Source organism: Lissotriton vulgaris, chromosome 10, assembly GCF_964263255.1.
Source record: "Lissotriton vulgaris chromosome 10, aLisVul1.2, whole genome shotgun sequence".
NCBI classification, from domain to species: Eukaryota; Metazoa; Chordata; class Amphibia; order Caudata; family Salamandridae; genus Lissotriton; species Lissotriton vulgaris.
The window spans coordinates 225,075,903-225,090,112 of NC_141698.1; the positions used below are offsets into that span (position 1 = coordinate 225,075,903).

General features: G+C 48.3%; 1 protein-coding gene across 3 annotated transcripts in view; it reads left to right on the top strand.

The window, feature by feature from the left end:
* Positions 1 to 14,210, top strand: part of GTF3C1 (general transcription factor IIIC subunit 1) — a 2,762,707-nt gene that overhangs the window by 741,144 nt on the left and 2,007,353 nt on the right. For all 3 annotated transcript variants that reach the window (XM_086940909.1, XM_086940911.1, XM_086940910.1), the window contains one exon: positions 1,955 to 2,049. In XM_086940909.1, coding sequence (XP_086797035.1) covers positions 1,955 to 2,049 — 95 coding nt within the window. The remainder of the gene's footprint in view (positions 1 to 1,954; positions 2,050 to 14,210) is intronic.

The following is a 14,210-nucleotide window of genomic DNA, read 5'->3' on the forward strand; positions in this document are numbered from 1 at the left end:
TTTTATCCTGTTATTATCTGGCTAAAAAGGAACCTCCGGTGGGGCTGCGCACCCATTCTACCAGGGCGAAGGCTGCCACTACGGCATTGGGACGAGGTGTCCCCTTACAAGATATCTGTCAGGCAGCTACATGGGCCTCGCTGCACACTTTTACTAAGCGCTATTGCCTGGACAGCCAAGTCCGGAGAGACGGCTTCTTTGGCCGTTCTGTTCTCCAGGAATATTTGGTGTGATCTTGGTTCGCAGACCAACCACTGGGGTTGGTATTTCTGGGGTATCTATTCTAAGGTAAGGAATCTATCACTGTGTTTCTTTCAGATGAACAAGTTACTTGCCTTCGGTAATGATATATCTGCAAGAAACCTTAGTGATGGATTTCTTACCGCCCTACCCAACCTCCCAGTTCTGCAAACTGATTTCTAGTGTTAAGGTCATTCCTTTCAGGGCCCTAGTTTCAATGCACCAGAGGGTTAAGGTCATCCTTTTCAGGTACCTAGTTTCAATGCACCAGTGCTCAGTATCTTGCATGGCTCTGCGTTCCTGGCGCGGAAAGTTGTGTACATAGCTGACGTCAGTGCGTGAGGGCGGCGTCTAAGTAGCTGCCGCAACGTCATTTTGGCAACCACGACTCCAACGACGGACGTGGAGCCGCACAACGCCACCTTCCAATGCGCAAGGGTACTGCTGACGAAAACTTTCCGGATCCAGTCTGACACCTGGGGGTAATTCTAAGTTAGGTAATCTTACTAACTAATGTTTCTTACAGAAATATCGTTACTGAAGGTAAGTAACTTGTTTGTATAGTCTAATATTGATTCAAGCATTAAGTTCACAATGGCATGAAACCTCATTGAAAGGAACATCGAAATTCAGACGTACAATGTACGTCTGTGGCTATTGTAGGGTTACATTTGTGTTGCTTGAATACTCCGAACTGTATCCACTACACTATATCACAGAAGCCTTCATCAATGACCAGTGACACATTCTTATCGTCAGGAGTCAGGATTTGTGATTGTTTTATGCCAGGTTCTGTAGCTTCTCTAATTGACCAGCATTTGCAGATTGTGGAAGCTAGTTCCTTACCGTAAGGGATAATGAGTGCTCTAAGTGAGTTGTTTTGTAATTAGAGGCCCATTCTCTGTGTGAATGCTCTGACAGCGCAAGTTAACACCTCACACGTGATGCTGTGGCTTGCTGAGGGTTAAGTCCTCCTGGCTGGAAACGTCCCCAAGCAACGCCCAGGATTAGCGGAATCTAGCTCCACCACCCGCAATGTAATGCACATACTGGCTGTCGAACCAGCTCTCCAGCTAAAGAGCTCTCACAGGCCTGACTTCATTAACCATCTTCTAGGTGGCAGGCACAGGTATGCAGCAGATGGTGAATTTGAGGTAGCCATGTAATAAAAGCAGAGTAGTGGTAAGTAACCGAGACAACTCACCCCTCCACGACACCAAGCAGTAGCCACCTGGCGGCATAAGTGTAGAATTCCATTGAAAGAGTCTGCTTAGAGATGATTTGAAAATCACCCCTGAATGTCTTCATTAACTTAAAATTTAGGGTTTGCAATAAATCGCCTGACATTAGGTTTTGGCCCAAGGATGCAGATACAGTCACCTACATTTGTTATTCTTACCCTTGATGAGTGACACTTGGCAGGAGTGATAGAGGTTTTGGCCCTGCCATTATAGCTGTAAAGGATATCCCCAGGGTGAATATGGGAAAGAGCCTACAAAATGAGTATCTGTGAACGTAATTGTTTCCTATTCACTGCTTTAAACTAACAACATTCATCAGTGAGCCCTAAATAAAAGCACTTTCGAGAGACATTATTGTATTTAACAATACTTAGTGTTGCTGTTTTTGCTTATGGTTCTGTCCAAAGCAATGTAATGTAAAACAAAAATCTCTTTAAGTATGTACTTACTTTTTCTGAACATTTGTCTTTTAGGTTCAGTTTGTCGTCCATCCTTCTGTAAATCCGGATGATCCCCTGGTAAAAAGTGCCATTGAGCAGGTCCGTTTTCGAATGTCCAACTCGCAGAGGTAAGAAGAAATGTAGCTTTGGCAAATTAACCTAACAAATGGTTTGGCTTTTCAAAAAAACATATCAACAGTTGCTAAACAATGTGTTGGAGGCATATGAGCTGCACATCTCACACTTAGCATTAGATCGCCATCTGGTTTTGGGCTCGGATGGCGATCTAATGCTAGGTGTGAGAATCTGCAGCTCTACGTTCCTAGAACAGATGCATACTGGTAAGTAGCATTTTCCGTTCGAGGCATGTGAGCTGCAGATCTCACACTTAGCATTAGATTGCCATCCGAGCCCAACACCAGATTGCGATCTAATGCTCAGTGTGAGAATCTGCAGCTCTACATGCTAAGAACAGATGCATACTGGTAAGTAGCATTTTCCTTCTCTAAGCTATTGGGGGAAACGATTGAGCCATGATAAAATACTAATTTTAGAGGGTTAACCATTTCTTGCTTTCGGTATTTTAAATGCAATGTGCAAACTAGAGCATGTTACTGCGTTATTATTAGGAGGTACTTGCATAAAGGTGTTTTTGCATGTGAGATTTTATATCTCCGATGGAGTATTAATGTGCCTATAAGTGGAATAACTTCTTCTTACAAACGTTTGTAATGAGTGACAGGAAAGTACATAGAATCTGACCTGTTGGATAAATGGCCTGAATGTTTTCCCTTGAAAGAGCTTAGCATATTCATTTGGTTGCATAAGCCAACAATAATGCCCCACTGGAAGCATTATTAGTATCAACATGTTCCTTCTGCCATTCCTTTTTTGATCTCTTGATCTATGACAGCCAACCCAATGGCCAATCTGCAAAGTTAAGAATAATTTTTCTGAGAGACTAATTGTGAGAAGTTGGCCTGATCTATGATGTTTCCAATTCTGGGGGCACCTTGTATCAGTCCAAACAATCCCTTATGGTGTCTGGTTGTAAGTCAACCTTATAGACAAGCTATCCTAGGGGTAGCATGGACTAAGCAGCCTGAAAGGCTAAACTCAAGAGGTCGTGTTAAGCGAGCTGTTTTACCAATCACAATCCTGTAATATCAAATGAAAGGACACCACACAAGTATATATTATAAAAATATATGTATTTATTACTAGAATAATCCCCAGTACTCTTTATGAGCAAAGGGGCACAAGCGTTAAAACAAAAGCACAGTTCAACATATAAAAGTTGCACAATTATGGATGAGGGCGGGTAGCCACTCAAACCATATATTAAGAAAGTGGTATAAGAGATGCCAATCGAACAGTGGTTAGGCCTAGGGAATCGCTGGGAGCAGTCGGGACTAGCAATGCTGAAGTCGGGAAAAGCCAGCGGGATTCGGGTGCAGCGCTTAAAGCACATGCATGCACCAATGCAAAGTCAATGGTGCGTAAAAGTTATAAAGTTACTGTTTAAGGAGACTTCCGCTTAACCTAGAAGGATGAAACTTACGACACATCCACTAGAGTTGTGTACCAGTGTGGACGTTGTTGAGTTACCTCACCCACAGGAAGCGGGTGCATAGGGTCGAAGTTGTGTCGGGTTTCGTCATGCAGGTTGTTGGTGCTTGAAGCTGAAGATGCTGCAGGCGATGTGAAGGAGAAGTGTCCGGTGTGATCCAAGGATGGATCAGTGTTGTAGAGTACCTGAAAGCAGAGAAAACAGAGTCTGGGTCACTCAGCAATGACCAGGGTGGAACCAGGACGGAGCCAGGCAATGTCGGGCGCAATCAGGTGGTTGTCGAGGAGCTTCTCTCCGCTGCCACGTGGGCTCTGGGGCGCTCTGGGGCATCTGCGACGTCCAGGAGCGGCGGGTCACGAGCTGTCCCACGAAGGCTCTCGCCGTCGGCACGGTCGGCTTCAAGATTGGGGCAAACAACACTTGGCAAGAGCAATCCACGCAGGACTGGAAGATTGCTTCTCACTCGGACCAGGAGGGTCAGAGCGGGTGCTCCTTTTCAGAGGAGCGGGTGCAAGTTTGGAGCAACCAGAATCACAAGTTAGATTTCGTAGTTCGTCGGCACAGGGGCCACAAGCCAGCGGGCAAGTGACTGGGCCAACGCGTTGCGCCAAAAGAAGCAGAAGGGCCCCACGCAGCACTCGGTGAGTGTAGAGGGGTGAGCTTCGGTGCAAAAGTGGCTCAGGGCTGGGGCTTCTCAAACCCCGATGTACAGCTTCGAGGGTCACTCGTGGGCTGCGAGGTCAGCGTCTCGTGGTCTTTCCAAGATGGTGGGCCCCACGCTTCCGGTCGCCTCCACGGGTCCCAGCTCTGCAGGGACTGTGGATCGGGCGGTTAGAAGGCAGGCTCACTTGGTCTTGTCGGACTCTGTCGCTTGAGTTCCGGCGGGAACTGCAACAAAGCAAACGTCGAGGTGCTGGATGGTGCCTGTTTGCACAGTGTGGTCACTCCTTGACCACAAGGGAGATTCTTCAGTCTTTTACGTCGAGTAGGATGTCGAAGGGTCCAGAGTTGGTCAAGCACCTTGAGACCCTCTGGGTATGTAGCGCGCTATATAAATCTATTGACTTGACTTGAGTTTCGTTTCAAATGTTTCATCAGGATAATCTGAGTGCGTTGGCACTGCTCCCATTCTTATACCAATCTAGGGGGCTGGATTACCTGCTAGGTCCCCTCCTATGGGTGGGACCCAGGAAGGGGGTGGTTACACCCCTTTCCCTTTGTCCAGGTCGCGCTGGAGCTGGGGCTGGTGTGCCCCAGAACCGGTTTGACCGGATTATGCAAGGGGAAGCCTTGTGCTCCCCAGGCACTGTCTGGTTTCTTTCAAACCTCCCTGCTACAATCCTCTATCTCTTGTCTGGGATGGTGTGACACCTCCCTGCAACAGGAAAGCCTTTGTCCAGGCCTCCTCGGCTGAGTTTCGGTCAGCAGCAGGAGGTCAGACTCGTGTCTGTGGCAGAAGCATCCATTTTGTGGATCTGAGGCTCTTGTAAAAATCAACTGCGTTTTAGCAAAGTTGCATGTCGTCTCCCTCTGGAGGGGTGGAATGCTATCCCCGTCGACAGGACTGTCGAGGGGATAGTATTTCAAATCGTATGACACCTTACACGACATGTTTTGATAAAGCCAAACCAAAGTTGCTATATAACCGCGAGGATTATAATGCAATTAATAGTATATGGTTTGGCATTATCCCGGAACAGCTTAGGGAATTGGTCCCAACAGCTGCACGCAGGCTCAGCTCATGCTAGAGCACCATCTCACATAAAACCAAGCACTCTGCCTCCAGGATTGTTAAGGCCTGCCATAGGAGTGACTAATAGGTTTATATATGTCCAATTAGGTTTAGATATAGGCATACTATATCTAAGCAAGGGGTGATTACACCACCTTGCCCCAGCTGAGTGATCAGCCAGTTGTGTCAATTTTAGATAGCCAGCCAGGGGTGGCAAAAGACATGCTGCAGCTCCTGGTAGGCCTTGGATGCACCTATTCCCTGGGCACCTATAGTGCTCTGTACAGGGGCTGATAAGGTGACCCAAGCCAATCTAGTTATGCACCTAGGGTACATGGAATCCATTTTACAGAGAGAGCAGATAGCCTGGGGCCCTGATTAGCAGGGAACCAGGCCAACTAAGTCGAAAACCAGCTAAACACAAGGCAAAATATCTGGGGTTACCATAGTCAGGTAGCCACCTTCCTACACTAATGCAGTATGCATTTCATTGTGTAGCAAAACCACATCATGTAGTTTTCTGCACATTATTCAAAAATGTCAAGTGCCGTTAATGTCTGCAAGCAAGAATGTGTATGTGAACCTGCCTGGATTAAGTTTCTCATCCTCTAATCAGAGGAATAAATGCTTTCTAAAATATATAACTTGATCTCACGTAAAATGCATTGCGCGCAGTTGAATAGAATGCTCTGTTTAGTAATAGAAATAGCGTGCAGTATCTTGTGTTCCTGTCAAAAATAGTGTGGATAGACCTAGGCACTGGTATTATTTCTTGAACCTTTATAAAAGAACAATAGTACACTGTTTTGTGTGGTGGTGGGCAGTGTTCACATTGGCTATATTTGTAAATTGCACGAGTATCGTTGAAAATATGAAGCTAACCCACTCTATCAGGTGTAGTGTCGTGATACTGCTGGGTGCTAGGACCAGCACACGTGGTGGGAGGATTTCCAAAGAAGGAAGAGGAGGAGCGTAGGCGGGGGAAGGCAGTTAGGAAAGAGGCAGGGATAAGGACAAACGCAATAAAGATACCTCCAACTTAACAACGTGGCGGTGTCGTGATTTGCAGACACATGACACGACAACTGGCGACGAGGAGTGGTCGTGGACCCTGCCTCCCTACCTGCATCCTGTGTGCGCTCCGCTGTCCAGAAGCTGTCCTGTTGCCAAGTTGTTCGTTGGCTCCGCTGCCGTGTCCTGGGGAATCCGTCCCAGCCACCTGTCATTCCTGTGGACTATCGCAGTGCCTGTCGCGATCCGGGAGCCCACCCAGGTCGCGTCTGTGTCCAGGAGTACGCCTTGTGGTGTTGGCAACCCTGGACAGCCCACCCGGTCGCGTGGTCTGTCAAGGAGTGTTCGTTGTGCTGTTCGCGACCCGGGAGCCCACCCCAGTCACGTGGTCTGGGCTGTGCGTGCCTGCCCTGCTGGTGACGTCTAGGGATCAAGGGAGAAGTGCCTGAGGCACCCGGTTGCTGCATTCCTCAGCTTGGAGGTACCGGTGCCTGTCTGTGTTCAAGTTTCTATTGCCGTGCATTTGGCTTTGCTAATCTCGCGAGGAGCGAGATCTCTCGGCGGCCATCTTTGGGTCAGACAGTTCCTCCAATCCCCTTGCAAGGAGTTCCCGGCGGCCATTTTGGAGTCCGGCAATGGCTGCAAATGGCATCAAGCATTGGCAAATGTTATGCTGAAGAAGTTGCTGGATGTTTGGCACTACATTACAGGAACACAGGAGCATATTACGCAGTGTTCATCTCTTCTGGGCTCCCGGCTGGTGTGTCTTCCCTATTTACAAGTACAGATAGACGTTGCATACCGTGATTTATGCCGAATGAAAGGCGCCGCGAGGTCTTCGGTGCTAGACTGTCTAATACAAGGAAGTATTTCCACTATCTGTTACACCGTCGCTCATCATGTCCGGTTCACCCACATCACGACAGGGTCATGCTTCTGCGGGTGCCAGCACTGGGCCAGAGTCGCCTATGTCCACCGCATATTTGAGCGAACACAGATTTGGCTTGATTGGAGTCCCCTTTTTACGCCCGCCGAAAACTCTAGTCCTCATATCAGTCGGAGACATGGGCCTTCGCTGGCAAGAATGGCTAGAGGACATGGAAGACTTCATGAAAGGGTCACATGTGACTGAGGAGGAGCAGCAACTAATTGCACTATGCAACTTAATAGGGAAGGACGTTGGTCAGATCATAAAATAACTTCCAGCTGACGCTGCTTCGTCTTATGTGAATCTGCGTGACGCCCTAAACAGAAAATGTCTTCACAAATGCTACATTGATTATGAAAGATACACTTTCAACCTGGCATCTCAAGAGAAAGATGAACCCATGAGTACTTTCACTACACAACTGCGACCTTTGGCTCGCTACTGTGAATTTGACTCCTTCACGACGGAAGATGCCCTTCGTTTGCGAATCATAGAAGGATGTCAGTCTGTGTCTCTACGTAGACTTCTATTGAAGAAAAGCTACTCTCTGGATGAAATTGAAGAAATTACACGAGTACATGACCAAGCAGAAGACCATGCCAAGAGAATGGAAGCTGGCAAAGGCGAAAAACGTGAACAGGCATTTAGGCTCCAATCTCGTGACACGAAAAGGTCCTCCCCTGCAAGGCAACGATCATCCAGATCCAAAGTGCAGTCTCATTATACAAATCGCCGGCGTCCCAGTACTAGTCGTACTGACAAAAGACAGGAGCGCCAGCTTTAATGCTATCGCTGTGGATATGATTTTCCTCATACGGAGACCTGCCCTGCATTAGACCAAAGATGCAGGAAGTGTGGAAGGGGCAACCACTTTAAGAATGTGTGCGGAGTACCACGCAAAGACAATCACCGAGAAAATTACACAGTCCAGACAAGCTATCCCAAATATCGCAAGACAGTGATGAGTATGTCTGCATGGTTGCGGATCAGGACCGACTAAAGAAATATCCGCGACTAGTCCCTAAAATGGACACGCACTTAGCCAAGTTTGTGCTGTACAGTGGAGCATCTCTCAACTATATCTCAGTTGCAGATTTCAAGAAATTGGATCCGTCACCGCACCTGCATAAAGCTGCCGTGCGGGTGTACACCTGGATGTCTAAGGAACCTCTCCCGTGCTTGGGACAATTGTTGACTAACCTCACATACAAAGATAGGACCATTCCAGCTCGCATTCATGTCATTCATCGTCCTGAAGCAGATTGTCTTCTTAGCTTACCAACGGCGGAACAACTTCGACTAGTTGAAATTTTGTACAAAGTTGATGATGAACCTGACCTAGTTCGCAAATTCCTGAAGCTATTCACTGGACTTGAAAAGATGGTTCATCGTCCAGTTCGATTGCACATAGATGAACGTGTGACACCAATAGCGCAACATCGCAGGAAAATTCTGTTTCACCTTCAACAGTCCGTCGAGGAGGAACTGCAGGACCTTCTCCAGGCTGACATCATCGAAACGACATCAGGACCCACTATCTGGATCTCTCCAGTGGTTGTAGTGCCCAAAATGGCTCCCCCGGCAAAGTGCATCTCTGTGTAGATATGAGAGCACCCAACACCACCATTGAAAGAGAACGGCACCCAGGGCCTCACATCAGTGACATGATTGCGTCACTCAACGGTGTGCAGCTATTCTACAAACTAGACCTTAACAAGGGTTATCACCAGCTGCAGCTACACGAGAAATCGAGATATACATCACCACATTCTGGACTCACCAAGGCCTGTACAGATATAAAAGACTCAGCTTTGGGGTTTCATCTGCTGCTGAGATTTTTCACATAGCCATCAGGTAGGTAATTCATCACATTCCCAACACACTGAACTACAGTGATGACCTCATCGTTTATGGTGCGACACTGCAAGAACATGACACGGAGCTGGACCGAGTCTGTCATGCTCTGTTGGACGCCAACCTCACGTTAAACAAAGAAAAATGTGAATTTCACAAATCCACACTGAAAGTCTTCAGACACATCTTCTCAGGAGCAGGAATGAAACCCGATACGGAAAAGATTGCTGCTTTGAATGATACCCCCAGGCCGCGAGACGTTGGAGTTGTACGTTCATTTTTTAGGCATGCAAGCTATTGTGGACGGTACATCAAAGATTACGCCACCCTCAGTTACCTTCTGAGGAAGCTGACCAAACAAGGACATGCGTTTCAATGAACCACAAGATGCGATCAAGCCTTTCATGCCATCAAAGCTGTCAATAACCTTGCATACTTCAGTCCTAGAAGGAAAACGGAAATCCCAGTGGATGCGAGTCCCATAGGACTTGGAGCTTTATTGGCTCAATATGACAGAGTGATCAGCGGTATATTGTAGCCTATGCCAGTAGAAGTCTCACAGACACAGAGAGAGCATACTCTAAGACGGAAAAAGAAAGCCTGGCGGTAGTCTGGGCCTGCAAATATTTTCATATTTTTATCTACGGAAAACACTTCACACTCATCACGGACAACCAGGCTCTGATAACCATTTTCGGAAATCACCGAGCCAAGATGCCACCAAGAATAGAGCGCTGGGGTATTCGACTTCAAGAATATACTGACACCATCATCCACAAACAAGGAAAAGCTGCCAATCCAGCTGACTATATGTCTAGACATCCCAAAGCAACGTCCGTATCTGAAGAATACATCCATTTTGTGGTGACTCAAGGTCGACCACCCGCTGTCCCTTTGGAGGCCATCCTTGATGCTACCAATGAAGATGCCACACTTAGAAACGTAAAGCATCGCATTCAGACAAATAGCTGGAGGAATCCAAACAGAGTGAACACATTGACAGTCAAGAGCTGTCCTCCTTAAGGCATGTGAAGGATGAACTGTCCATCACCTCCGATGGTCTGGTATTAAGGGACAAATGAATCATCATTCCGAAACAGCTGCGTCAAGGATTCATCAACCTAGCACATGAAGGCCACAGAGGTATTTTTGCCACGAAGAGGGCGCTGTGGTAATAAGTGTGGTTCCCGGTGCTTGATCAGATGGTTGAACTTACACTAAAGGATTGCCCACAGTGTCAGCTGGTGAGTCTAGAGGATCCCCCTGTGCCCCTCCAAATGACTGAACTGCCGGATAGTGTGTGGCATTGGATTTCTTTGGCCCGTTACAATCTGGCAAGTATGTCCTAGTCATAATGGACGAATACTCACGTTTCCCAATTGCGCAGCTCATAGCATCAACGAAAGTGGCCTCCACTATACCTGTATTGGACGAGGTCTTTGCAGCATGGGGCATCCCGAAGGTAGTGAAAACAGATAATGGCCCACCATTTAATGGGCAAGAATTTGCTGCTTTTGCCAATCACCTAAACTTCAGACATCAGAGATTACTCCCTTATGGCCACAAGCCAATGGAATGGTGGAAAGATTTATGGCCGCTCTAAAAAAGACCATTCAACAAGCAGAACTGTCCAAATACGATGTGCAAGTGGCTTTAAATGAGGTACTACGTGCATATCGAACCACACCGCATACTACCACAGGCAGATGTCCGGCGACACTAATGCTGGGTCCACCGTGCGCACAAGAATAGCAGTCTGGGAAGACGCAGCAAATGGCATGTCTCAAGACTCTGAGCATGAAGAATTAGCGGCAAGAGACAGACTGGAAAAGTAAAAGTTGAAGGAATATGCAGACCGACGCAGAAAAGCTGCACAACAATCTATCCAGGAAGGAGACTGGGTGTTAGTAGGACAAGAGCAACAGAGAAAAGCAGACTGTCGATATCACCCATATCCCCTAGTAGTGACAAAATAAACAAGCATTTGCAATGCAATAGGTCTTGCAGCAATAAAGTTTGAGTTACTGGCATTGTAAATGACAATGCTTTGCATTATTTTATTTTTTTATTTGCAATTGGTATATAAACATTGTGAGTGGTTAGCTGTTGCTAACAGACACTCTCACAGACCTAGAGCACTGCACGGCTCATGTGAATCGAATATGCACTGACATCGGAAGGCTGCAATGCTGATTGAATGCATAGGGCCCAGGGCCCATGCACACCTGATGTGCAGCCGAGGCCTACCTTACAGAGGGCCCTACAGAAATGAATCAGTGATGCGGCAGGCCATGGTGCCAAGTAACCCGAGAGCGAACAATATGTCACATGAGTGGATGCCTGTCATCAGCTGTGGCCCAGCACCACACTGGCACGAAATACAGCACGCAGGCCTAGAATTCGGCATGGCCTCTTTTGAGAATCACTATGCATCCAATCAGCGGTGCTAAGAGGTACCTATGATTAAAGTCAAAGGAAAGCAGCTTTAGCATGCCGTGGAAAAGCCCTATGAAGTTAAAGTCCCACTTTGTTTTGCTTTTTGCAGTTTTATATGGCACGAACTCGACCTGAAGGTGTTGCTAGGCACCGGGAGATTAAGTGACTTGCTCAGAACCACAGGATGTGGAGTCCAAGACGAGGCTCGAACCCGGAAACCCAGCTCCAAGGTTGGAAGCTCCGACCGTTATGCCACATCCTGTTTTTACTGCAGCGTCCACGCACACATTACAAGAAGCAACGAACTTCATGTACAAAACGCACATTGTATTTGGGAACGTGTGGGCTGGCGCCTTCGGCACTTACTTTTGTTGCCTCTGGTCTTCCTTTCTAGCTGCTGCTTCCACATCGGTCCGTCATTCCTCCTTGCAAGAGCCCCTGTTGGCGGCCGCTGCTACCACGACGAGGCCCTTCCCAGGGCCACGGGGTCGTTTGTCGGCGTGCTCAAGGACCACAGTGCGCGGACCAGACTTTCAACATGTGCTGATCTCTTCTTAGCCCCTTCTTCACTACATCGTTGTGCTGCCTGACCACACAGATTGCCATCATGTCTGGCCGGTCATCATTTCCTGTTAACCCCTTGGATGCTAATGACAAGGGTAACTCGTCATGCACTTACCATTCATTTCAATGGAAATTAGAGGAGTAAAATATTATTGCCTTAGCACTAAAGAGGTTAAATAGTGACATGTTCATATAGTGTTCTATGTTCCACTGGGTAGGCCTCTTTGTGAGACGCATACCATCTACGGGGCACGGTGGCTGGGGTGCCACCACAGAAGCTTGGTCTCTTGGCGTGGACATCAATAGAGGGCATGGGGGGGGCAGCTATTAACCATGTGTAGTCCTGTGGTACTCCTGGCACTAGTCTCACTTAAAGGCCTGCTTACTCTCTGCGTTTCACCCTCCGCCCCCATCTGTGAACAGAAAGGGGGAAGCTTTTCCTAGACTAAGGGCGGGCATGGGGGTCAACCCTGTGATGTCATTGGTGGTGAAAGGTTTTTGATGGCGCTCCCTGCCACCCTTTGCGTCTCGGTGAATAGACTGCTCGAACCTCTCGCAGAGGGAGGCCATCTCTGAGGCGGTGCAGTGAGGAGTCCTTAATCCAGGGCCGGGGTCGGGAGCTGCGCGTAGGGATGGCATGTACTAGGCGTCGGAGCACCCCTGTGTGGGGTGCAAGCACTTCCTGCTAGTCCCAGTGCCTGGCTCAGTCTTTACGCCCTCTCTCTGAGGGGGAAGGATGGCGTCCGTGTTATTATTATTATTATGTTTCTTATATAGCGCCTGAATCGACCCCCGAAGGGGTATCTCCGCGCTTGCCTTGGGAACCCGTCCTGGCTTTTCCCTGTGAGATAGCCCCTACAGGGCATCCCCAAGGTGAAAGCCAGGCATCCCGCAGCGGGGGGCCGTTGTGGAGATTAAGCAAACTTAATGCCCAGAGTTGCAGAGTGTGAACCCATGATTAGGTCAGGCACCGAAGCGAGAATTATCGAGTCCATGGACATTTGAGCTCAAGACCCTGCCGCGTCGGGAATTGAACCCTGGTCCCGGGTCTGACCTCTGCTTCAGGGTCTGCCTGCTCTAACCAGTGAGCCACACTTCTCCACATGTGACAGGGACCCCAGTGCTAACCTGGGGACGGGTCCACGCACCCTCTCACCACAGAGGATGTGCAGCTCTTACGCCTCCATCAACATGCCGGCTCACCCTCCGTGCTGAGAACAGGTGCAGCTGCTGGGTCCCCACAGCCTCCCTCCCCGCCCCACAGCATGACTGGGCTCCTTACTGTACTCTGTTTGCACTGTCACGCATGTTCCCTCATACCTTTTTTGGCACCTGACTCCGACTGAGGTTGTCCCGGCCTCGGACTGAGATCGACGGGTGTACTGAGGCCCCCCTGTTATAGCGCCACCACCACAACCCACACTCCCTTGCAGCAACCCCTTTAATAAAGCATCACAATACTGACACCCAAGGACATTGTCATTTCCTGCTGACACCCATAGAGGCTTTTTGAGAACACAACAACTTCCGGGGAGCTCCAAAAATGCGTTTGAGTCTATCTGGACTAAGTGTATTGTTTGTAGGAAACTGACGCGCCATTGTATATTTTTTGGTCTTCACCGATATCAATGAATCAATCACTTACTAATGTATTTATATGCACGTGTCCCATTCCAAACACAAGTAGTTAGAGCAACAAGCTGGTCGAATTCAGAAGCCTTTACAACTTGTAATAATAATCACGTTAAACATGTATTTTCTGCATGCCTTCTAGATCCTCTGAGAAGCTGCGATCTGGTGTTCTGTGCATGTACGCCATGAGTGCATCCCGTTTTGGAAGTGATTAATCTAGAGGCCTGTTGTCAGCCCTTTGAGGCCTCGCCACCTGTCCTGTGCCGCAAGCAGTGCATCATTCTAGCGAGGATAGATACTTCCTGTCTCAGACTGTCAGTTCATTTCTCCCTGGCCAGCACAATCCTCACCTGACATTGTGCTATAAAGGAGCCTGTTCGGGGTCCCGGGGAAGACTTGTTTTCCACAAGACGTCTCTTGGAAGCTGCCCTCCTGGGTGCTGAGGAGGCCGTGCCACGGGATCACAGGGGAGGGAGATCTGTTTTCGGCTATGTTTACCGTCGAACCTGCCCGAAGCTCGTGCCTGCGGGCGCCGCTCTCGCGCTGACACGCCGCATGCTTG